Source organism: Nelusetta ayraudi, unplaced genomic scaffold, assembly GCF_046127955.1.
Source record: "Nelusetta ayraudi isolate G7.1 ecotype Tasmania unplaced genomic scaffold, CSIRO-AGI_Nayr_v1 ptg000021l, whole genome shotgun sequence".
Lineage (NCBI taxonomy): Eukaryota > Metazoa > Chordata > Actinopteri > Tetraodontiformes > Monacanthidae > Nelusetta > Nelusetta ayraudi.
Genome location: NW_027466071.1, coordinates 2,211,814 through 2,237,630, shown reverse-complemented (window position 1 = coordinate 2,237,630; position 25,817 = coordinate 2,211,814). Strand labels below are relative to the sequence as shown.

The 25,817-nt window shown below is 41.5% G+C and overlaps 3 protein-coding genes and 1 long non-coding RNA gene across 10 annotated transcripts; 2 read left to right on the top strand and 2 right to left on the bottom strand.

The window, feature by feature from the left end:
* Positions 1-10: 10 nt before the first annotated feature.
* Positions 11-5,694, top strand: LOC142889058 (uncharacterized). Its single transcript, XR_012926789.1, has 2 exons — positions 11-435; positions 1,465-5,694. It is a non-coding gene; the product is annotated as an uncharacterized LOC142889058 (long non-coding RNA).
* cdca4 (cell division cycle associated 4) lies at positions 2,674-9,492 on the bottom strand. Of its 4 annotated transcripts, none has more exons than XM_076027616.1 (3): positions 9,276-9,492; positions 9,118-9,182; positions 2,674-5,401 (listed from the first exon to the last, which is right to left on the bottom strand). In XM_076027616.1, exons 1-3 carry the CDS (start codon positions 9,355-9,357, stop codon positions 4,427-4,429), a joined length of 1,122 nt encoding a protein of 373 aa, XP_075883731.1. In that variant the 5' UTR covers positions 9,358-9,492; the 3' UTR covers positions 2,674-4,426. The 4 variants fall into 4 exon arrangements, with proteins under 4 accessions (XP_075883731.1, XP_075883733.1, XP_075883735.1 ...); XM_076027618.1 differs by lacking the exon at positions 9,118-9,182 and adding an exon at positions 5,734-5,871 and having other exon boundaries at positions 9,276-9,473; XM_076027620.1 differs by lacking the exon at positions 9,276-9,492 and adding an exon at positions 5,734-5,871.
* Positions 9,493-12,753: 3,261 nt separating this feature from the next.
* Positions 12,754-18,320, top strand: LOC142889052 (activator of 90 kDa heat shock protein ATPase homolog 1-like). Its single transcript, XM_076027609.1, has 9 exons — positions 12,754-13,040; positions 14,210-14,400; positions 14,658-14,740; positions 14,824-14,941; positions 16,326-16,417; positions 16,542-16,670; positions 16,798-16,899; positions 16,979-17,030; positions 17,266-18,320. The coding sequence occupies exons 1-9, from the start codon at positions 12,961-12,963 to the stop codon at positions 17,436-17,438; spliced, it is 1,020 nt and encodes a 339-aa protein (XP_075883724.1). The 5' UTR covers positions 12,754-12,960; the 3' UTR covers positions 17,439-18,320.
* On the bottom strand, positions 17,863-22,388 carry LOC142889053 (dr1-associated corepressor). 4 transcript variants are annotated; one of them, XM_076027614.1, is made up of 6 exons: positions 22,306-22,388; positions 20,643-20,715; positions 20,140-20,233; positions 19,841-19,957; positions 19,495-19,594; positions 17,863-18,921 (listed from the first exon to the last, which is right to left on the bottom strand). In XM_076027614.1, the coding sequence occupies exons 2-6, from the start codon at positions 20,695-20,697 to the stop codon at positions 18,895-18,897; spliced, it is 393 nt and encodes a 130-aa protein (XP_075883729.1). In that variant the 5' UTR covers positions 20,698-20,715; positions 22,306-22,388; the 3' UTR covers positions 17,863-18,894. The 4 variants fall into 4 exon arrangements, with proteins under 4 accessions (XP_075883729.1, XP_075883727.1, XP_075883726.1 ...); XM_076027612.1 differs by lacking the exon at positions 22,306-22,388 and adding an exon at positions 21,422-21,873; XM_076027611.1 differs by lacking the exon at positions 22,306-22,388 and adding an exon at positions 21,407-21,867.
* Positions 22,389-25,817: the final 3,429 nt, after the last annotated feature.

Genomic DNA, 25,817 nt, shown 5'->3' with positions numbered 1-25,817 from the left:
AGGCGTGGCCGTGGCGTGCGGCAGCGCTCCGCCGTGCGCGGCCCCTGATTGGTCGGCCGCGCCGCTGGTCACGCCCCCACCTCCGCCACTCACGGGGCAACGAATGTGCAGTCGCTTGTTCCGACTTGCGAGGAAGACGGTGCGTTCAGGGGCGCCGCAAAAACGTCGGGAGCGGTGGCTTTGCGGCGCAAGACGAGAGCAGCGAAAGCACGGGAATGAGTTGAACTCAGTGCGCTGCGTGTGTCTTGTTACGTGGTGGACGGTGAACGAGTTTGATACGACTTTGACGTAAATTCGGTTCGTTTTATTCTGTGAGCAAAACCCTACACTGTTGCACAGTCGAGTTGACAACAACGTAAGACGTTTTTTTTTTGTTCATGCGTAGTAGGACAACTCTGATAGCACTGCTCTCCGAATACAGATTAGGAGCAAAAGGTAAACCGTTCCCAATCATGCAGTGAAGATAGAATGATTTGAATGTCACAATTGAGTTCAAATGAGGCATGTTGGGCTCGTCGCTGCACGGTTTTGTAAACCGATTCCCCCAATATCGCTTCACATATTTACAATTTGATGTCTTAGTCGGGTTACACCAAGCCTGTAGGTCATCTAATAGGGTCGTAGTAGGTCGTCTAATTTTTTTTTTTTTAATGGTTCATGGTTAGACTATCCATGATTAGAAAAATGCAACCAATTAGCATCCTAACTCCATCTTCTTTACATTTTTACAAATGAGCCGAGTGATGATCCCACTGTTCCTGTTCCTGTCCCTAAAACGATTGACGAGAACAACGTCTGCATTTTGACAATATCAAAATCTTTAGTTGGAAAACTGTTTTCTTTCATTATTTGTTTTACTTCCAGACCGTTAAAAGTCAGAAATTTCACGTCAGAGTCGTGTGATTAAATATTTAAAAGCAACCCAATATCGTCGATATGAAGAATCTAAAAACGTGCAGACAAAACGTGCATGAACACTAGTAGTGGCAGTTTCCAGAAGCTTGTAAGCACCTGAACGCAGCATTTTAAAGGAACAGATGACTCACAGAGGAAGTGGGGGAGAAGTGACCGGAAAACGGGAGAGCGCTGACACCAAATAAGGACTACTAAATTCACGATGGATTTCCCAGGGGTTTTGTTTTTATGTCTTGGTCCTAGTAGTTTGATTCCATACATCAAATAAAACTATAAAAATCACATACTTTCAGGTTTTTGTTATGTTCCAGCCGACATATCTGGATTAAAAAAAATAAGTAACTCACCAAAACCCTTGTTGACGTCACCCCAGCGCCCAATGGCTTTTCAGCCAATGTAAAAGCTGTAAGATGTGATTTGTCAAGTGTTTACCTCATCAATTATCATAAATAAATGGCAATTTTGCCAGCTGGTTGTCACAACTGCTGAAACAAATTCAGGTTTGGCTAATAAATTGTCTAACATTTCTGTTTTGCTTGAAATTGACAGATGCCACGGCAGATGTCGGCAAGAGAGGGAGGTCATTCATAAACATGAGGACTCCTCATTGTTCGCCCTGGCCTCGGCAGCAGCATTGCTGAAGGTACTGTGGGCTTTTCTTGCCCATTAGAGGTCGGAGTTGTTGCCCTCGGACACGTTGGAAGTAAAGAAACTTTGCCATTCTAACCTCACATGATGCAAACTCCTCATCTACAGTTGTTTCTCTGTTGCTTCTTCTCGAGACACAATGGTCTCTTTCTCTGACGACTGTCCTTTTGCCTTCCCTCTTGCTGAGTCACTGAGAGGCCATTAATCTTTAACCACAGGCTCAAACTCAGAGTGCAGACTCATCCAGACCTTTTGGAGACGCTCTCCGTGCCTTTTCAGACGAGACTCTCGTGATTTTCTTTCAGATCAACACTGCTAAGAAGGGGCATTTTATCTTTTCTGTGATGTCCATTTCACAATTTTTACATTCTGCCAGCATTTTCCAGGGCTGCAAACAAACAATGGTCCCGTTTCATTGAAACTTGCTGTGTATCTAAAGGACGATCTCCAGGGTCCAGCATCGTCACGTGAGATAACGTGAGGGAAAAGGTTTTGGCAGAGTCCAAATTAAAGCAAAGTCACAAGTTTCTCTCAACTAGAGAAGCTACTGCAATGCAAATATACTCATCACAAAAACACAAATGTATTACGCAGCCCGACTGTGAAGCTGTATTTTATAACAGTAAGTTATGGAAGATCATTTCATTTTTTTTCACATTTTTTGTCTCTTTGATCCAAAGTTCAAACCGAGCATCAGAAGGGAGAACGAAGCGATTGCAATTTGGTTGCATTGCTGCGTCAGTTGTCCAATAGTAGAAGTCATAAATAATTCTGTGATATCTAAACAAACTAACATGAGCTAGACTCAAAAGCTTGCTAATGACCTGATAAAATAGAGCAAATTCACAAATTTCATTCATTACTTGCAATTAACATTTTTCAAACTATCTAAGAATTATGACAGTACTTGAAGAACACTATGTACAAGCTAAGATTTTTTTGCAAAAAAAAAAATCTATCACCAACACCACATTAGATGAGCAGAGTGATACTTTTCAAAAAGCTAAGACAAACATTTTAGTTTATAGCAGAGACAAAACAGAAAGAGACCGTCAGCCTTACCTCCCCAGTGTGCCCAATCAGACATCAGGAAAGAAATAAACGACAATAAATAGTTGCACCTTTTATTATAAAAAATATTTACAAAGATGCTACAATGTTTTTTGCCTTAATATAAAAAAATGCATACATTTTACAACGGTAATTATTAGTCTTTGAAGTTCTAGCTCCCATTCAGACCAGAGTGACATCCTTCAGGAGTGTTGCGGTAAGGTATTCAGCTTGTCGTAATACTGTATTCTTGTCAATACATCTTGTTTGCCTGAGTTAATCTCTTCGTCATGTCGTTACAGAACTTTCTTTTCTTTTTCTTCTTTAAATGCATTGGATTTTTCCACATCTTTAGGACAAAAGGCAACTGTTTGCATAAAGGAATTAAAGGACATTTGAGTCGTATACAATCATTATGAAACACTTATGACAGAGCTGCATAGTGATCTGAATAGTAACCGAGTTATTACTATTGCTATTAATAATAACGATGATAATAATAGCAATAGTAATAATAAATGTAAGGAATAAATAGGTACTGCATTCAAAAGGAAGGGATAAATATAAATTCATGGGGCCTCGTGATTGATTTGAATTGAATATGGCGTGTCTGTACCTAGAGATAATAAATACAATAAATAAAATAAAACAATAAATTAGACTGGGTTATCGAACGGCACTCACTCGTAGTAAACTACCAAATGAGTGAAAGAGAGAGAGAGAGCGAACGAGAGAGAGATATGGCTTTTTGATGCAGTTATCACCCCGTGGTTTCTCCAAATGCTTCAGGAAATCTTGTTAGTACATAAAGCAGTACAGGAAACTAATAATGTGTTTACTTACCGGAAACAGTCAGATCTTAACCAGCATTTGGTTTTGAGGCTGGCAGTGTTTTTCCCTGCCCTGCATAAAGCTTTGAGATTACAAAGGAACAGCGCCTAGAAAGAGTGACGATGCAGTCGACCTGTGATACCAAACCATGGGAAGACACTGTCTCGAGTCTGGCTACATTAAAATCTTAAAAACCTGCCTGGGAGGGACAAAAAAAAAAATAACAACAACAACAATAACAATAATAATAATAATAATATCAAATGATACTTGCAAAAAATTCCCCCCAGAATGTATAATGCAAAAAATATATTTCTATATACACATACGTACATATACATATATTCCATTCATAATTGCTCAAATCTTTAGGAAAATATGCATTGATTCAATAGATTTGGATTTACAATTTGTTCTGGATTCGGTGCGCGTAGTGTGGACAAACAGTTCCTCAGTCCATGTAACAATAAATAGAAATGGTCGACCGGTTGGAGCGAGTGACACGGAGTGGATGACAAACGTAAACATGGATGGTGAGTGAGTGAGTGAGTGAGAGTGCATCGTGGTGAGCGTCTGCACTCTCGCGGGGGGAGGAAGGGGGGGGGGGGGTTTGGACTTCAAAGTAGGAAAGTAACTGCTTTTGCCAGAGACCAAAATGGTGCTTTAATCCCAAAATTATTGTTTCAATTCTCCCACGCTAATTTATTTTCTTTAAACGGTTAATAATTGTAATAAAATATAAAGGCCTCGACAGCTTCTCCTTTAGAGCGCGCTGCCTCTGAGCCCTAACGTACTAATCCTAAAAAATTCTACCCGGCCAACTGTTAATTTCCCACCTTGGCCACGAAGCCTCCGACAATCTCTTGTGTGGACGACACCACGAGCGGGACGTGCACTCATGTAACTGTGTGCATAGTCTGGGAGGAGGTCAGGGGGGGTCTGAGGGATCTGCGCATGCCAAAAGAAGGTTTTTTTCCGAGTTTCACGAGCCCACGATGATCTCCATGATGTGGTCCAGTTCATTGAGGTCCGACCTGCAGCTGGCGCCGGAGCCCAGCGTGCTGGGCCCGTGGGACGACAGGCTCTCCAGCAGGTCGTAGGGCCCCATCTTGGGGGCGGCCTGCATGCCCGTGAGGACCGTGTCCAGGTCGTAGTAGGACGGGTCCACGTCGGAGAAGAGCTCCTCCAGCGCCGGGTCGGCAGGCGGCGCCGCCACCGCTGCTGCCGCGGCCGGGTGCTTGATCTCAAAGGTGCCAAAGACCTGGTCCGCTGTCCGGGAGCTGGCGCTCAGCCGGTCCCGCTCGCCCTCCTCGCCCTCCTCGGACGCGCACTCCTCGCTGTCCTCGTCCTCGTCGCACTCCTCCTCCTCTTCTTCCTCCTCGTCCTCCTCCTCCTCCTCGCCTACCCAACAGGGCCCCACGCCGAAGGGCCCGGCCAGGTAAGACGCTGAGGGGGCCAGCTGGGGCACCATGGTGACCTCGGCCTCCACCTCGCCCTCCATGGCGGCCACGGCCTCCGCCTCCCCGGCCGGGTAGCCCTCCTCGGGGAAGGGCTTGGGACTGTGGCCGGCCTGCACCGCCGGGTCCGTCTGCCGGCACAGCACCTCGGTGGCCACCAGGCGGTCGGCGGGACACTGCGCGGCCGCCAGCGCTTGGGTCATGATCTGCCAGGTGCCGTCCTGGGTCATCTCCTCCTGGATCTGCCGCACCGTGTTGGCGATGAGCACTGAGCGGCACAGGTTGGGCTCCACCAGCATGTGGCAGAGCTGCAGCTTGATGAGCGACATGTCGAGCAGCGACTGCCGCTGCAGGCTGTAGGTGGAGGACAGCGTCCGGGCAGCGGCGGCGGCGGCGGCAGCGGCTGCCGCCAGTGGCGGGCCCTGGTCACCGCCGGCCACCGGCTCCTCCCCGGAGTCTGAGAACTTGCGCTTGGTGCCCTTCGTAAACATGTCGTCTCTCTGTGGTGACAGCCGGGAGAAAAGAGGCACAGTCAGACATCCGGAGGTGACAATTCACTCGGCATCAACTCATTAATCACTAGACATGAGAGAAAGAGTACAGAAAATGCCTAATGTTAAGGTTTTTTTTCCACTAGCTAAGAAAAGAATAAGTGCTGTGTTATTAATTATGTAAAGGTGTGATGTAATGAGGCTATGTGGTGGAGTACTTGTGCGTGTGTGAGGCTAAAAATCTGCTAAGCAGCAGCTGTGAACTTTTATCAATAAGCTCTAAAACTACAGTCAACAGTGAATGGTTTGTTTGCAGTTTCTTGTCTTAAAGTTTGCTATACCTTTCCTGTTGAGAGGCACAGGCAATAGCAACGCAGCTCGGTCCCGGCTGCAACGCTTCAAGTACTTTTGTACGAGCGACAAGCAGCTTTTGTTCAGCACCATTTCTGCCCATTTTAGGCCAGTCTGAGGCAAGACTCCTGCTGGGCGGAACAACCACACTTTTAACAGACCACCGAGCCACCGAAAATAGCAATGGTTACCAACTAAATGCCAATGCTGCATCAAAGTAAGCACACACCACAGAGACCTTTGTCAGAAAAACAAAAAGACAGCACTCAAGTTACATCATCGAGTGGGGAGGTGGAGGAGGGGAGCGTGGGGGGGGGGGGGCACTTATACTCGTTCCCACCGCACCTGCGATTGAGAAGATGTTCTAATCAATAAGGTGCTTTTCAGGGGAAAAGGTGAGAAAAACAACAGCAGACAAAAAGCATGTAACAATGTTCACAGTACAACGACCACCAGGAACTTGCAGGGATGTCAGAAAGGGTTTTTTTCCGGCTCTACAACACGACACACTTTGAAAAACTAGCAGAACGAGATTTTCACTTTCTCTTCGGGCCGAGGGGATGGGAGGGGAGGAGGAGTCGAGTCAACTTCCTGATTACACACCGTTTACGCACACATGTCTCAGAAGGAACAAAATGGCACTCCTGCCAACGTTTAAAGGCCCTTCGACTCGCAAAAATAAAGCGGGATGCAAGTTAAGAAAAAGAGAGGGGGGGGGGGGGGTGCTGAGCCTTGAACAGCAGCCTGAGGTATTTCAATTTTTCCACCGGGGCAGAAAAATAATGTGCAGTGTCCAGCTGTGGGCAGGGCCTTTTGGTGGATGTTCCACTTGCTTGTCATGTCAAAAACATTTTTAGCTTGTTTTTTTTTTTGTTTCTCTTTAAAGGGGGAAAATGACAAACTGTGAAATCAGGGACACAGCAAAAATCTCACTGATAAAAAACAACGGACTGTCACAGCAGAGGATTAAAAAAAAGTTCACAGCATTGAAATAACGAACAAAGTTGTTTTACAAAAACTGCCCACTTTTCAGTTGTTGTTGTTTTTTTGTTTTTTTTTAACAATTCATCTCACACAAAAATCTTTACATTTCCAGAAACTATTGTGATGCCTGTAATCTGTGAAAAATGCACAGCGTCTTACAATCACATTGACAACGTCAGTAGAGTTACATACAGTTGATCAATACTGTATTTTCTGATAGGACAACTTTCTGCCGACCCTCTTTACAGCAAGTAAAGCAAGGCGCTTTCTTAAAAAAAACAAACATCACAACAAAAAAACTCCTTACATCAAATGAGAAAGATTAAATAAAATAAAGCCGCTGTTGTAACCCCACAAATGTGGTGAGTTATCTGTAATCGCTATCATGTATTACAAAGTTGTAATCCACAACCACAAACAGAGCGGGTCTGATTCACACTGAACTGTGGGAGCCTGGAGGTCTTTGGTTCGGTCACCACAATGTCTGACAGAGGACAGAGTAGGAAGAGTGAAATAAGGAAGATACACGAAGATCTAAAATGAAAAGAGTGAGAAAATTATAGACACAAAGAATGTCTTCAAGTGTCGTGCGACTGTGCAGGTCCCTGTTAAAGAAGAGGCACGAGAGAGCACTATGTCCCTGAAGGGAAAACAAGTGTGTAGTAATAATGATAAAAAAGTCATACAATTAAAAAGGGAATGTGGAAGACCTACAAACTGAGAGAAAGCAAACTGCACAAGTAATTATTAATAATTAATAAGTCTGAACATCAAACAACTTTTTAAATCACATTTCCTGGTTTGTGAACAACCTACAGGTAAGCGTCTGAATTTGAAATCAGCCAGATTTCTGAAGAATTCAAACTAGAACTGACAATCATCTTCCCATTACAGGTTCTCTCCTATGTCCAAGATATTGTAAACCATGAATAAATTTAATCAGTATAGTCTTGTAGCAGACACACATTTGTCACAACTTACAGCAAAATTAACAAAGTATTATTAGTTAGTCTTACTGAAAAACAATAGATATTAAACAAGCAATACCATAGATATTTAAAAAAAAAAAAAAAAAATAGATTACTGACAATATTGGACAATGATTTTGTTTATTTTATTATTATTTTGAATATATCTATAGCATATTTTATTAAAAAATAATAATAATAATAATAATAATTAAAAATTAAAAAAAAGCAGAGTAGCTGACACTGTCAATGTGATTTCGAACCCCCTAAAAAAAGTTTTGGGGCAGGATCTTAATTCAAAATCAATTAATAAAAACTCCTCTGAATATAAAAACCTGCTGTGAAACGTATATTCCAGTAAGTTTAGTCACACTGTCTTCACAAGATGAAACAAGGCGGTGCTGACACAAATGATGTTCAAAAACATGTCTGGCTGATCACGCAGGAAATGAGTAATCATGAGCAACAAAAAACAAAACATTAGTTCACTAACCAACGCATTAGTACAAGTAGGTCAAGTACTAGTAATCAAACTGTCAAAATATGTAACGACACTACTACTATGTACGTCACTAGGGTAAACACAATCACTAAAAAACGGGCTGATCTTTTCTTAAACTAAGAGCCAAAAATAAAAACTCAATGGCAAATAATGCACTAATGGTTTAGAAAACTAGGGATAAGCAATGCTTATCTGCTTTGGTTGTTTGTTGTAAATAGATTGATTTGAGTGTTTTTTGTAACTACGGTATAATTTATTTTTTGTACTGTTTTTAGTGTTGCAACAGCGTAGTTACCCATTTTGGGATCAATAAAGTACATCTATCCAGCTATCTATCTACCTATCTATCTACACATCTATCTAAAAGCCAAACAAAATGCAGCTTTGCTTTACGTCAATGGCTGCTAGTAGCATGGCCCATCCCCCACACTGAAACCCCACTACTTTAGCACGGCTCGCCGTGGCTAAATGAATATAAACCATCGGGACAGCGGTACAATTTTCCCGATAAAAAAAAATTGCACACAAATGTAAAGTCAACAACCGTCAGTCGACACACTGGATCCACCGGCGAGGGGCTTGTGTGACTCACAGCGCCGAGCTACTGTCGGTGACTGCCGCATGCTTTTGTCTTTTTCAGCATCGGAGCTGCCGAGCGACAATGAGGCCATTTTGCGCCAGGAGCTAGCAGTTAGCCTAGCCGGCTAGGCTAACTGTGCTAACGGCGCTCACTTTAAAGAGCCGTCGCTACCTGGCGAGGCAAGACGCGTTCAGTGGAACACACAAAAACACCATAGTGCTTTAGCGGGGGAGACAGAACACAATGGTTATGACTTTAGCGTTGTGCTTATTATTTCATTTTTAATTTGAACAAAAAAATGCTAAGCAAAGTGTGAAGCTAATTAGCCCAGAGCGCCCACCCACACATCCGCCGCCGTCCTTCCTCCTTTTCTGACCGAAAACAAGAGTTTTCGCCGCGGCGGAGCTGTCAAATTCCAAGAAAAACAACATTCGGTCACCCGGGTAGCTGCTTTTTTTAAATAGGCAATAAAATGGTGGCGAGGGCAGTCGAACTCACCTCGTGTTTGTGTTATTTTATTCCCGTCTCGGTCATAGGATCGACGGCAGGGAAAGCGGAGATCAGGTTCAGATGAGATCATTCATGCCACGGCTTCAAAAACTGAAGTACCTCTGTCCTGCTGCTGCTGCTGCTGCTGCGGACGGCAGCAGGGAAGGAAGGGAGGGGGAGGGGAGCCGAGCCGACAACAGCCAGCCAGCCAGCCATATGCCTGGGATTCCTCGCTAATGATCTCTACCCCCTAAATGCCTTTATCTGACAAACAAGTGAAAGCCTGTGGTTGGCATCCAAAGCGTTCATTGTCTCCGAGTATTGCTTTTGGTTGGCATGAGCTAATATTTTTATTATCATTATTATTATTATTATTATCTTGCCTTAGAGGAGATAAATGAATGTATTAATTCTGTTGTATGTATGTATTTCAAAGTGAGAAGGCTTTAGAAAAGATAGAAAATAGAAAAATATATTTTTATTCTAAAAACGTTAAGTCATGTGACCATTTTATTTTCAAAAAAAATCAGTTTACATCATTTAAAAATGTTACAAGTTTAAAACATATTTGTGTCTTACATAACATTTTAAGTAATCCGAATTGTCTCTGTCTCCAAAGCTACCAGGTTTATCTATTTGTCCTTTTAAATGTCCCGATACAGCTGTTGAAGAGCACTTTTATTTTCATGAAAACATCATGTTATGTAGACGAATGTATTACTCCCAAAGACCTTTACACATAACGTATTTATATTTAACATCATGCCTTTTATATTGTACTGTTGATAAGGGTAATAATGTAAGTTGTTTAGGTGTTTTTAAATAAAGATACGGTCTATGTAAAGGTAGTATTCGACAATGCAAAGGGTTGCAAAAACCTGTCAGTCTATTGTTGATTCTGCCACAAAAGAGATTAGAAAATTACATATTTCATCAGCCACTCTAACCGGATAACTAATATTCATAATTGTATACGTGTTTATTGCAGGTCCCAACAAGTTATTAGCCATGTTATGAGTCTGTTGATGCGTCACATAGCATCCTCCTCTTTATGTAATCTGTTTTCATACGATAGAAGCCACATACGTGTATTTTCTAATTTGACCACTAGGGGAAGTATTGCTACTCTACAACAGCAGCGGTCTGCTATTGTGTGACTGAGTTGAGTTGCTTGTTTAAAACTTGTGTTCATAAGATGTGTTCAGTGGCCTACTGTCTGCAACGTCATTAAATACATTTGTGACGGTCAGTGCATCATTAGCAAAATTGAGCAGAGTGCGGCAACAGTTGGTTTTGTTTTTTTTTTGGTGTTTTTTTTTTTTTTTTTTTTAAAGGTTTCTGGAGTGTCTGTGCAAGTAAGGGATGTAGGGATTACACTGTGGATTATCCACAATATTTTTACAGCATTGAAAGAAAAGTTGAAAGCTCCTTGTGAGGGGACAAAGGTAAAAACCCATACTCCCACGATTGACATTTTATATGTAATAAGTATAACGTATTTCAATCATTAAATGGAATAGTATTACAGCATCAAACAATTGTTAACAAAAAGTTTGTTGTCAGGGCTATTCAGAGACAAAAGTGTGCAGTAATAATCTCTAAAAGTTCTAGTAGGTGGCACAACAGTGAAAAATGTGAGGAAAGAACATGTTTAATACAAGCTTATAGAAACGCATATAACGGATGATAATTTTAGGTACATTTATCACAAACTTATAAACAAAAATTGGGTACAAACCAGTAAAATTGGGTGGAATGCACAAAAAGTTGTCAATATCTGTGGAAATGTCCCAGAAATAGAGAGAACGTAGCCCAAACAGTTTGATAAGACATTTTTATTTCACTGTCTCAGAAATCTTACTTTGTTGGAAACGGCAACCACATTCCTGGGGACTGTCCTGTTATCTCAAGAAACACAATGACCGTGATGGTTTGTTTTGTTTTTGTTTGTTTTTTAAACGCATTTAAAAAATTATGCTAATGTTTTTTTGGGAAACATATTGATGCCTGCTAAAGGCAAGTATTTTATTAACAAATAGAGTATCACAGCTTGACCAATAATGACAAAAATCTTGTCATTATTGACAATGTAAATAAATATAGAAATAAACAAATACAATATATACATTGAATAATTATAGGCTGACTGTTTATGATATCTAACCATTTGAAACCACTGTATCAAAGCTCTCAACTCCAGTACCTGTAAAATATTTGTGCACTGAAAAACACTGTCTCAAATGCTCTACAACTATTCATTTTAAAAGGCTGTGAGTTTGGTCCCCAGATCCGGGGCCTTTCTGTGTCGAGTATGCATGTTCTCTCTGTGTCATACTGTAATTGTCCGAAGGTTTGATTGTGATGAACTGGTGACTTGTCCAGCTGGGATAGGCCCAAGCAAACCCCACATCTCTGAGTTCGAAATTTCTTGTAATTAACAATGTCGATATCATGATAATCTTGTTTTGTTTTGTCAGTACACAGGGTTGTTACTCATTCCATTTTTCTTAAAACTTCATAAGGTAATGGAACAAGAAACCTAAAATGTGGCTGAAGCTGAAGTTGTCAGCTCTATAGAATGTTAGTCATCGATGTTTTCCGATTATGAAAGACTAGAATCAGGAGATATCTTCTAAAACCCCTTCTTAAAAGTGAAATGTTCCAATTAACGTAACAAACATTCATGATTCACAACAGTGTACTCATTCCATTAAAAAAAAAAAAAAAAAAAAAAAAACTTCCTAAGGTAATGGAACACAAACCTATGTGGATGAAAAAAAGAAGCTGAAGTTGTCAGCTCTATAGAATGTTGGCCGTTTTCCCATAATGAAAGACTAGAATCAGGAGATATCTTCTAAAATCCCTTCTTAAACGTGAAATGTTCCAATTGATGTATCAAACATTCGTGCACGTTGTCTTTTCTTTAGTGAATTAAAAACAAACAACCTGGAGATTAAAGAGCGAATGGAAATACCACAGCTATGTACTTCATACTGCTTTTTCGGTGGAAAATCGGTTATTTTAAAAAATACTTACAGTATCAATATGAAAACAACAGATTCCTCTCAGTGATTTCAATAGTTTTGTATTCGGATGTTTTTTATTTTTTGTGTTTTTTTTAGGGAGGTCGGCAGCCCAAGGTTTTGGGGGCAACTATTTTTGCCTTCGAAACTACAAAGACTCGGGAGTTCCGCTGCTTACTTTTGGTCAAAGAACGTCACCCTACTTAGGAAAAGATCTTCCCTACTAAAGGAAGATCATAGTGTTTATTTGGAAGCTTATTCATAAGGCGAACCAAAACATAAAACACTCAACAAGACAATTCCAATTCGTGTTTTTTTTTCTTTCTTTTTTTTTCTATTGCTTTATTTTAGCCCCGTGACCCTGAATTGGAATAAGCGGGTATAGAAGATGGATGGATGGATAGACTTTATTTTAAGTGCAAACCTTTTCGTTCTAGCAAAAAGCGGAAGCAGTCCTCCAATAAATACCTTCCGTGGTCAAACGCTTGTTGCACAGAGTTCCGTTTCCACCAATTATGTGTGTGTGGCGGCTTGAGTGAGTGAGAGAGTGCAGGGAGCTGCCAGAGATTTCTAGAAACAACGTGCACCAGGCAGGCAGACGCCGGAAAGCAGCGCCGCTCTTCACTCGCTGTTCCCTATCAGTAACACAGGGTTTTATTTAGCAGGCTACAATGGCTAAATGGGGAGAAGGTGACCCTCGTTGGATTGTGGAGGAGAGAGCCGATGCGACTAATGTCAACAATTGGCACTGGTAAGATTTAATGATAGGACACTGGCTGCTAGTCTAGATAGCCTGCCCATGCTAACATCACTTATTCAGCTTGTATTGTCGTCCACTCACAAATGTCTCTTTTTGTGGGATTTATTTCCTACTACAACCGCCGGTTCGAATTCATTCTAGGAATAGAAGATTCCAAGTCTGCTAATTTTATGAAAAGTGCGTTTTCTCGCGTTTCAAAACTTGAGCTCACCCGTTATGATCGCGTTAGCTTTTCCTATAGCCACCCAGCGTACCGCAGCCCATACATTTTGGCCTGAGATGCATGCAGTGAGGTGATTAGCCACAGCGGCTATCGCTACGAGAGAGAGCAGCACTTTCTTGCGCAACGTTATGTGACATTTCAGTGAAAACCAAATACCGGGTTGAAATGGACTCCTGCAAAATTCCGTTGTAGTTTGTATTAATTGAGCAAGCCCATCAAATACGCTGATTTTCCAGTGTCCCGACCTGATGAATCTAACGCCAACGGTGCGGGACGCGTTTATTGTAGCCACGAATGATTGAATTGTTTTTTTTTTTAACTTATCGGTTTTCAATAATCACTCTTTGCGGCGACGCGGACAAATCTGTAAGATTATTAATGAAATGGGTCGTCCACTGAAAACTATGTGGCAGCAAATGTAATAGGAAACTTCCAAACAATTCTGTCATATGAGAATTTACGGTGAATATTCTAATTCTTCCACTTATTCATAAACCTTATCAATGTTCCAGAAATAGCCATTTGATTAGGAGAGCGTCATCTATCTATAAAGTGTTGATTATTTGTGATTTGATATAAATATATATATTATTATTATTATTATTATTATTATTATTATTATTATTATTATCATAGTTTCTGAGACAAAGTCACATGAACAGCACACGTGGGCATGAATGTACACGTGCAAAAATCAGTTTTCCAAAGGTCTTCACTGTGGAACTGGTCAATAACTATTTTTAGGTGACCTGAAATTCTGTTTATGTGGGCAGCGATTCCTCCAAACTCACACCCCTCAAATAACTAAAGAAAATGGGAGTTTGGCGTCGTCGTGGTGTGTTTTACTATGTAAGAAATGTATTTCTTACTTTGTATTTGCGGTGTCTTCGCCTTTCTAACGTTGCTCTAAAATCTCTGTGGTGTTTGTTGTTCAAAGGACCGAGCGAGATGCCACAAACTGGTCGTCAGACAAACTAAAGGCCCTGATGGTTGGACTGACGGTGGAGAACGAGGAGGGCAGCTGTGAGGTCACGGAGGTCAGCAAGTTGGATGGAGAGGCCTCCATTAACAACCGCAAAGGGAAGCTTATTTTCTTCTATGAATGGAACCTGAAAGCTAACTGGACCGGTGAGTCGCAGCGCACTCGCTTTGCTCCGAGTTCATCTTTAACGTGGACGATTCAAGTGAACGTCTCGTGTCTGTTGCTCTGTACATCACATGGGAGGATGACGCTAATGGTTGTTTTCACTGCTATAATGAGGAGAAACGAACGCAGCCTGTCGCTCGTGTGTCTCCGCCACTGTTTCCAATAGTTACCCATCACCTGATGAAAACTTTCTCCAACCATCTTCAGTATTCAAGCCTGATTGACTTTGTGTTGCCAGGCAAGACGAAGGCAGGAGTCAAATACAAGGGCACAGTGGAAGTGCCAAACCTCTCCGATGAGAACGACATGGAAGATCTTGACGTGAGCGTTCGCCAACAAACGTGTTTGTAACCGAGCGGCCGCGGAAGAAAATGTTAACGCCTGTCGCGCGCGGCCTTTTCCAGATTTCCATATCGCTGAACAAGGAGGAGCCAGAGACGTCGCTCCTCGCCCTGATGAGGACAAAAGGAGCTGATAAAATCCGTCAAACTCTTGGAAGCTACGTTGGCTTAATGAAAGCAGGTACATTCCCGCAGCGTCCATCGCCTTTTTGATGTTTGTCAAATAAAATGTTAAATTTCCAATCTAAATGGAATAGAACTTAAAACTTGCCTTTTTAAAAAACAAATAGTACCATTACATTTTTTTGTCTTCTGTGCTGAATCAGATTTTGAGTGTGAGTCTCACCTGTAGAGACGCTCACTCTGTTTTAAGTGTGTGTGTGTGTGTGTGTGTGTGTGTGTGTGTGTGTGTGTGTGTGTGTGTGTGTGTGTGTGTGTGTGTGTGTGTGTGTGTGTGTGTGTGTGTGTGTGTGTGTGTGTGTGTCGAGGAGCCACTTTGTGTTTTTTAGGATGGAGAACCGTCAAAAGTGCCATTACACTGGAGACACTTCCACTCATGTCTCTCCATCGACATCACGCCACTGCCACCAAAACCAATCCATATGTATTTTTAAACCTCACTTAAAAAACAATGACTTAAATTGACCAATTCAAATCTCTTTTTTTTTTAGTCAACAGGCTTTTTATGTAACTCTGATTCCTTTTTTATGTTCCTGTTTTAATTTCTGTTGGACGTTTTTCATTCTGGACTCCAAGTACACATGAGAAAACTCTCCGATAAATCAGGGATGTCAAACTCAAACACACAGTGGGGCCAACATTTAAAACTTGGACAAAGTCACGGGTCAACATTGATATTTATTTTTTCCTCCAGATAGAATAGTGAACCTTTTTATATGGACCCAAACAAGTTTTGCCTCAACCTGAATGTAGAACAAGCAAAGCCTAATATTATACAATAAATAACTTTGTATTTCACACATGCAAAATCAAATTTTAAATTAAAAATACTCATCAAAATGAATAAAACGGAAATAAAAATTGTATGGTTCTTTTTTTTATTTGCAGCTTCTGATCTAACGTTCAACAGTGACCTATTTCAACGGGCTAATGATTAACAAATAAAATAACAACAATAAAACTAATTAAGTCATAAATAATATCCTTCAGTGATCGCCCTGTCCTGATTGACAAGCCAAACACCAGCAGAGCACTCTGGGATTTGTAGTATTAGCGGGACGTGCGGGCCACCAGCTCCAGTAGTGATTTTGTATTGGCCTCGCGGGCCTAATATGATTACACAACGGTCCAAATGTGTATACAAAACCACATTTTTAGCTTCCGTGAGAAACGGTTGCATGGCCACAACACACTGCCAGCAGGGAGCGCTGTCACTAACCTGAGACGCTTATCAGAGTCACAGTTTTGCAGCACAATGAGGCTGATTTCCAGTTTTGTCTCTTTTCTTTTCCGCAAAAGAAGTGAGGGACGACCCATCTGCAGTTCACTGTACAGGAAGTTGTAAAGTTGGGTTTGTGCTGAGAAACGTTTGATTGTTGTTGCAGAGTTCACGCAGGGAATGATCCTGCCCACAGCCAACGGTGTGGCTGCGCCCCAGTCCACACATCAGTCCAAAGCCAAGCTGGATAAAACCCAGGTCGGTGCTGCAAAGGCTCTTCAGCCGCGTGAAACATCGTCAGTAGTTTGCGACTCCGCAGGTCTCGGCGTTTCTTTCTTTCCTTTTCATTTCTGTTTCCTCTTGCGTGCGTTTGTTTTCACAGATTTCCTCCTCGAGCAGCACATCTGCTCCCGTCAACACGGGCGTCCGGCTCCCCACCTGCAAGTTCAGCCTGAGGGAAAAGTTCCTCACCTCGCCGGCGGATCTCTTCCGGGTCTTCCTCAACCAGGAGGTGAGCCTGCGGGTCCCAACCAGCCGCAGACGACGCCACCGCCAAATAAAATCCCTCAGTTCCGAGGCTTCCAATGCATTTTTTAAATGGATCTCTGTGATGAGCAGCCTGTCTCCTCCCGCTGCAGATGGTCCAGGCGTTCACGCGCGCCCCGGCCACCGTGGACGGCCAGAGGGGCGGAAGGTTTCGCCTGCTCGAGGGAAATATTTTTGGAGAGTTCATAGAGCTGGTGAGACTCGTGCGATTTTCAATCCTGGTTCATCAACCGATTGCCGTGCGTGTGATGGTGTGAACATCGTCTCCTACAGATACCGGACGAGAAGCTGGTGATGAAGTGGAGGTACAACAACTGGCCTGCTGGTACGTTGTGTTCACTGCTATGACGTATTGTAGGAGCCGTGTCATTTCAGAGTTCCTACAACATTATGAACTTGAAAAAAAAAAAAAAAACAGTTTTTTTGTTTTTCTTCCCTTTTTACCGATCCATAAACACACAATGAAGTGAAATAACTGCCAGATACTGAAGGTTGAGGTTATCCTGGGTGGAAAGAGGGCTGGAACACTCACTCACTCACTCACTGCACATGTTTTGCAGAGCACTACGCGACCATCTCCATGACGTTTGTGGACCGGAGCAGCGAGACGGAGCTGAAGGTGGAGTGCCGAGGCGTCCCGGAGAGCGAGGAGGAGCGCACGAAAGAGGGCTGGAAGAGATACTACTTCGAGGCCATCAAACAGACTTTTGGCTTCGGAGCGCGGCTCTATTGAAGGCTGCCGTCCACCCCGACCCCTCCCCTCCTCCCCCCCTGGCGTTTGTCTCTGTTTCTGTTTTTCAATTTTTAACATTTCGCTATGTTTGGCACGAGACGAGGCCCTTCCCCCCCACCTCCCCCACCACCACCATTGTAAACCTCAGTGCACGGGTCAAACAAGAGTGTGTGTGTGTCAATGTTTTAATTTTTGAGAGCGTTCAAATCTGGATTCCTCCTCCCCCCTCCCCCAACCCTCCAAAGAGTATTATGGTCTGTTGTTTGAAAGGAAGACTGTGCCTTTGGAATTGAGGAGGGGAAACTGGATTCAAGTGATAAAAGCAACCACTAGAAGCAAATTGGCCTCTGCTGCAATATCAAGTCATTCACGAAGGGAAAGGAAGTAAGATACCGCTTTCATGTAACCATGGTGGAACTTTGTCCTCTTTTTTTTTTTTCAACTTTACTTAAATCAAGTGTAACTGTAGTGATGAACGTCAGCCATGATGCATGTTTTATTGTTGTTTTTTTTCTTTTTGTCAAGAGTTTCAAATGTGCTCTGAAAGTCTGGCGCTCAAAACAAACAAACAGTTCTGTTCCTCCTCCTCCTTCTTCTGATTTTTTGTCGTCTGTACCATCAACTCAGCTCAGATGTTCCCTGGAATGTTTGTCAGTGTTAGGGAAATATTTAATTTTCAAAAAAAAATAAAATTGAATGGATGAATTCACCATTTTGCGCAGGTAGCTACCGTAGCAACTCGAGACAGATTTTTTGCTATATTTGGCTTTGAATTGTACATTTCCAGTTATCAAGATAAAATGCATCTATTTATTTCATTTCATTCCTTCACAATGTTTAAAGACGAGTTGGTTGAAATAAACCAGTCCCTTGTAATGCTCATCATTGGGTTCCATTTTTGAAAACATGTCTTGGCTTCTCTTGATACTTGTAAATCACACAAGCTGGAATAAACTTAATTACTTGACATGATTTCAGGATCAACAGGTTTATAGTCTTTATAGATCCACAAGTGCCCAAAAAATAAGACATAAGCCACTGCAAAAGTAGATTTTTTTTAATTTTTTTTTTTAGCAACATTAGCACCTCATGTGGCTTTTAAAGGGTTATAAATATTACCTTAGTTTAGAAAAAAGACAAAAACATCAACCAAGTCTAAATGAATACAACAAAGTAATACATGTCATCAACAAAAAGCCATTGCACAAAGAAGTAAAATAAAAAACAAAACAAGGATAAAGCTTCAAAATCATGTTCCTGTCATCCAGACTACACAAAAACTCAAGCCAACAATGGAATATAAAGAGTACACAACAGATGACTTTTTTTTTTTAAACAAAAGACAAATAAATGTGAATTAACTTTAGTCTTATTCACAATTATTTGTGCAAAAAGGAAAAAAAGAGGAAAAAGTGAGATCATGCATTTGTGTTGTCATCTGGCGTTGCGTTCACTGTCAACAGCAGATGTAGAGCTCTGACTCCTGAAACAAACCGGGGAGTTCAATTATGCCACTGAAATTGTGTCAAAAACACTTCTTTCTTTTTTTTTATTATTGTTATTCATTTATTAATTTCGTATTGCGCTGTCGCAGAAGAAAAAAAAACCCGACGCGTTCCTTGACTGCAGTTACAATAAAAAGGCCACACGGGGCCGCCACTGTGCCTGTTCATCGGATTGTCCAGAACAGCGTTTAAGACCAGCGTTTCTCAACTGGTGGGTTGCGACCCAAAAGTTTTGATTGGGTTGTGGCTTCATGGGCAGTTTCCCTTATTTTTTCTTTAAAAGTGGATTTTAAAATATGCATATTTAGATATTATTTCGTATGTATTGTATTATTACAATAATATAATATACATGATCGATATTTATTTAGCATGACACGCAATTCAATTCAATAATTTCAATCATATATTAACTAGACATGATAGAACGTGGACTAGCTGTTTTGATTTGGGGGAATAAATGTGGGTCTTTGTGACTTCATGATGAGGAAACCAAATGTGGGTCTTGAGACTGGACCAGTTGAGAAGCACAGTGTTAGGCTGAGACTCACACTAGACGAGGAGTCGTTGTCCAGTGAGTGGAGGCACAGTTGCGGCGCCATTTCCACCGCCTCCGCTTTCTTTTTGACGGAACTCTCCTGCATTTTAGATCTGTGAAAATGAAAAAGATCCAGGCGGTTCATCATCGCTGACGCAACTCAGTTAAAAAAAAAAAAAAAATGGCGCAAGTTTAAACTCGCAAGGCTACGGAAGCGTAGTGCTGTCACGTTATTTCATGATAACTGTCAAGCTTCTGATGCACACTGTCCATGAGTAATGGCAAAGAAGCAAGTGGCTCTTTAATATCTTTAGCCTGATTGGTTGATTGATTGATTGATCACCGATAAGAGTGTCTACCTGAACAACTGCCACACACTCATCCCGCTGCTGTCCGACTGGCCCTCTGCTGTGATGGCCTGCTCTGCCAGACCTCGCAGGAAGTCAAAGAGCCCCTCGGACTCAATGCACTGCTTTCTGACAACAGCGAAGAAGAAGAACACGTTGGCACAGTTTGCACATCACTGAACACTTTCAATAAGAGTTGTCTTTTTTGTTTTGTTTAGTTTGGTCAGAGATTAAAAAAAAAAAAAAAACTTCCAGACTTGCAAGTTGTGTGCTTGCATTCTGGGTTTTTAAACCGGCTGTGCTGTGCTCACATGTGCGAGACGGACAGAACGCTGCTGCGCTTTGACTGCGTGATCAGGCTGCTTTTGGTCAGGAGACACTTGAGGAAGATCTCCAGGGCTTGAGCTGGTGGCCGCTGTTCAGGACATCGCCTTTTGTTTTGGATTGATGCATGATTCAACTTCATAATTATAGTACATAATGCTTTTATATGTATAGGGAGAAAAAAAAAACTTAAAATTTGGGGTAAAATAAAGATAGTAAATATTCACACGTAAAACATCTAAAAAAAAACTATAACTTTTCCTCCATACATCTGCTCCTGCTCCCTCTGTCAAATTTTACAGCCAATTGTGGTCCACCTGTCAAAAAGTTGGTGCACCCCTGGTCTAGAGGGACAGCAAGTCCCAGCATGCTTCAGGGCTCTAACGCTGATGTGGAAAGAAGAGCTGTATAAACACATTAGTGACATTTTAGAAGCGCACCTGCAGCACAGACACACGCCTAAAGGCATTTTTGCACGTCTGAAGGATACAGATGATCACAGGGACGGCCATGGCAATCCTCCCCACCTGCGCATCCTTCTGCATGATCTTTTTGATGCGGCGCTGTGAGAGAGACACAAAATCACAACCAATCAAACAGAGACGCGACACAAGACGTCTTCCACGACCACTACTTTAGATTATCTCCCCAGGGTAACCATAGTGATCCGCCTGCATAATACACATCTCATTTAATGGTAGCCAAGGCACGATTTAGTCGCTTTAATTTTTCTATTATTGATTTTTGCAATCTTTTTTTGTTTGTTTCAATCCAAGTTTCTGTGCCGAGATTCTTCCTCCTGTTTAAATCTCCAAATTGTTTACATAAAACGTGCAGAAGGCATTAAGTTTTGTGAGGCGAATACAACAGTTTGATCATGTATGGCTAGTGTTGATCAGGTCGGCCAACACACACACACACACACACACACACACACACACACACACACACACACACACACACACACCATCCTATCCTATCTACGTCCCTGCTTCTCGACTGCTTTTGCCTTGCAGTGAGTCTGTCTGCTGTCATCGCAGCTTTGTGATGGCATCTTCACTCGTGTTCCTTTCGATTCGCTAAGAGACATCGGCTTTCACCTCCTCGACACAATTCCGACTGTCTCCGATGGTAGTTAAACGCCAAACTCCTGGCGACCATGGCCAGGCTAGCTGCTAGCCGCTAGCTACTTTACTCTGCACCTTAAACCGCTCGAGTGCAGCGTGTCATCACAATGCAGTAGTAAATACTCACAGGGGAGAACCGTACATTATAAATCCTTTTCTGTCGGGGCATTTTAGTCGCTTTAATCGGCGCCTTCTGGTCACATTTTTCATGTTTTTGCCGCAAACCGCCGCTGCGTCCATTTGTTTACCCTCGCTTGGAACTTATTCGGAAGGAAAAAGTGCCTTCCGGATGGGCGGAAAAAACACACCCACGTTCACACCTGGGCTCAGCCCCCCCTGACGTCACTAGCACCTTCCTCTGTAGTTGGCTATTACATAGAATTGAATAGGTTGAAAACGTCAGATATTCCGATACAAGCATCCTGACAAATACAAAGTTGGTTTGTGGGTTTGAAATTCAAGTAGTGACAAGTAACAGTGGTAGTAAAATAACATTGTAATGTGGATATATCACTGTTTCACATTTTGATTGGTCTTTTTGAAGCTATTCCGTCTCACATATGGTATTTGGACTGTTTTTCCATGCAAAGTGATTAGTGCCATAATAGTGTTAACTGGTATTAAAGAACTCTAATTGCTGCCACGGCTACAAAGTTCAAAGATAAGATACGGTTAATCAGCAATTCTCCCACTGAAGCTTATTACCAGATAAAATTTCAACTCAACAAGCACGTATTTCCCTCTGTTTAGATAGAGAGAAGAGAGAGACTCCACCTGTGCGTGCAATTACGCGTTGCACAATTTGTTGTTGTCTGCGTTCATGTCTCCTCATCAGTCTGTCAGCAGTGACTTGCAAATCCCACTTGGCTGGTAATCTGTCTGTAAACCCAGTCATTGACCCAGTCAATGACCCAGTCTCCCAGAATGAATAAAAGTTCATCCTTTACTTCTTTTGCTTAATTGCTTCATCTTTCAGACGGTGCCTGCTAAAACAAGCGCTTCAAGAAACTACAGTCAGTATTATACCTCACTGGTGGGTTAGTGGCAACACCCACAGCCAGGTGTTGGTTCCAGAACACAATGCAGCTGCCTTGTTTTCTTCCTTTCTGCAGTACAACAAAAGTATAACAAAGCATCGGTTTGGTAAAGCAAGTTCTTGAACAGGGGGCCATTAAAAGAGGCTACGTGTGGTGTTACCTGAAGCAGTGTAAACCTGTTTTTTTTTTGTTTTTTTTTTAATTATTAGTAGTGTAGGCCTGGAAAAGCACATACCTGAAAACGGGTGTTGGTGGTGGTGGTGCTTCTTTCACGTATCCATAGTGGGTTGTGTTTGATTTCAATGGAGTAGACCGGCAGAGTTAAGAAGAGACTCTATCTGTCACCTCCTACAGCTCTGATCGCTACGTCCGTCACACCGTGCTGCACAATTTCAGAGTTCACGTAATGCTTCAGAAAACTCACCCTGAAGCTGTTTCCTCTTTCTGCACTGAGCGAAAAGGCAAATTTAAAAATTAGTTTGGAACCGATTTTTTTCTTTGGCTCTGTCATCGTCGTCCATTCAACAGCATTGTCGTCGATGATGTTATGGACATTGGCCCTGTGCTACTTTTCCATGAATTACCCCTTTTATCTGTTTTCATTATTCATTGAATAATACATTTTTAATACATTTTAGAGAGTCACTCCTGTACTTCTTGTTTGTTTAGTTTTGGATATTTTTTATTATTTCCTTTTTACACAGATAATTCAAGGGTCAACAGGATTACCTATGATAATGCTTACTGATGTCAAACTGCATCAATTTGATCATAGTAATGTCTAAAACATTCTTTTTTAAAAATCACTTAAAATAAAACAAAACCACTTAACTTTACTTAACTGTGTATTCTCTATTAACAACTTTATTTTCTCCAAAAGTTTGTCCCCTGAAAATCAGGTTTAAATACCTGTTTTCATCCATAAATCGACAGCTGGTGTTGCCTACTGAGCTGGAGGACAAGATGTCATTTAAAAAATGAAAGTAAAAGATCTTTGAAGACTGTGACGTGAGCTGACAGAGACAGAGGTCTGTTCATTATTCTCTGCAGCTTGCATTTCAACTTAAGCAGATATCCATTTTAAATCAGACTGGCTGATCTCCACCAGATAATGAATGCCACCGTTAAGCATTGAGTCATCTAAACTTTCTGTCAGTTTCAGGCGTGAACATCGATGTACTTTGTCTTGCTATCAGCCCACAGCATGGTTTACAATGCTTATCAGAGGCCCAATAATACGTGAGCATGCTAAATGTAAACAGTTTGTGCATATTAAGCCGTCGGAGTTACGGTGTGATGATATGCTAACATGTTGCGCCGTTATCGCACTTGTTTCTGCAGGCCTGGAATGTACTCATGTTGCAAGGGAGCGTTATTAGTGAGCGATGAGATCTGAAATCTGACAAACCTGTCTGGAAAAACCCTGCAACTGGTTTGTTTTCAGCATACCTCTTTGTGTAGGGAAAAAAAAAAGAATCTGGGCCTTTTTGGAGGAAGATTTGGGAGATGTGGGTGGGGTTCAGTTGCGAGCTGCACTCGTAGTTTTGAACATCCATCCAGGAACGTTTTTCTATTTGTTATTTTAGATAACCTGCCACCTCCAAGTTTTCTTTCTTCCCTAAATTGACCAAGTGGAATATTTTTCCTTGGATGGAGAAACATTCCACCTCATGTGTCAGATGAGATACTAGCAGAATCAGGTGAACACTGAGAGTGAGGCTGTTGCACAACAACAGAACACTGCTTGTCGTGATAGAAATGAAGTGTGAGGTGATAGTGGTGGTTTTAAACCGTGTTGCCCAAGTGAATGTATTTTTTTCAGGAACTCCGTCTTTGTATGCGTTCTACTATTGTTAAAGCAGGAATGAAGAGTTTCCTCACGGCTCGCTCTTGTTTCTCCTTACCCGAGAACAGCATGTGCTTTCTTTTCTCATAACTGCAGCTATGAAGAGCAGATATTTTAACTGTAAAGGAAAGCATATGGTCATATTTAAAGGTACATGAACACGTTGTTGCACTGTGAGGAGTCGACTTGAAGCTTTCCTAGTTTTCAGAAGGAAGGTTGGAGCTCTTGGAGAGGCCCAAAGACAAATCTCCTTTGCTGTTAGTTTTTTGTAAACTCTATCACTTCTAGTAAGGGGAGCTACTACTTTCAAAAAGTTTTCATCTGAATATATTGATTGATTAGCTCATTTTTATATTCAGTTTTGAAATAATACTGTCAGGAGTGACATAGTTTGGCTTTTGTTTTTCTTGAAATCATCAAATAAATTATTACAAATAAATCACACATCAAAATCAGAACTTGGTATAATGTCCTAATAAAGTGATGCGATTAGTAGGATTTGATTTGCCTGAGAGTAACTGGTTGAGATCAGTGATGGTCTCCAGGTAAGCACATTGTCACTGACCCACAAGTTTCTGCAACTGATATCCTTTTGAGCATAAAATACTGAGCAATTAATCCCATGGTTGATACGCGGCCCTGATCTCTCGTTCAAATGGCATAATATGCTTTGATAATATTCAAAAGGGAAGTTAAATCAAACAAGTAAATCCGGTTTTATCCTATAAGTAAAATGCCAAAAGGGAAAAACTGATTGGTTTTGCATTTGGTTAAAATCAACCGGTTTCTTGTAGCGACACGAAAACGACCTTCAAGAAAACTGACTCATAATTAACCAAGCGTGAGCCACCAGGCTCTCTGGATCTTGTGGTGTGTTTTAAACCATTGCTACAGCAAAGATTAGAGAAACTTCTGCATATCAACCATGATTTCTTAGAAAAATATTTTGCCACTGTTCTTCAATTCTATTTCGAGAATGCAGAACCACTTCCTGTGAGTTCTGGTCAGTTCAACACTTGTTCACTTCCTGAACAAACACATTGCTTGCAAGAAATCGAAAGCTAAGATCATTCCTTCATGACATCATCGCCTTCTGGACTTTTGTGGTAAATTTAGGACGGGAAGATGTCATTTGACCTTCTTGATGGCTGATTCTCGAAACTTTGCAGATTTGGAGGTCACGGGGGGTTGTTTGCTGTTATTGTAATTGTGTTCCTTTGTTTGTGTCTAAGTGTTCAGGTGCAGCTATGCGTCTTCTCCCAGCCTCAGGTTATAATCTGCATTGCACTGCTGAAGCATTAATCATTCTCATGTTGTGTCTATGTACAGTGTTTGATCGTGTGTCATTGACTACAGCCACTGCACTAACTGTCATGTATGGAAAGTACATGGCACAGTCAGCAGTGCAATGACTGGATTATCAATAATATATTGCTCTACCTGTATTTGACTTGGCTTGTATTGTTTTCAGGGTTATGTTAAGTGGATTGTCAAGTAAAGTAAAACACTTCAAAATAACCACAAGCATTTCACTGTTAATATTTACAGTAACTTGCTGATACCACATGCATTTATTGGAAAGCATGGCAAAAATATAGGTAGTTGATGAGTTTAGGCGTAAGATACTGTATAACTAACTGTCTTGATATTACATA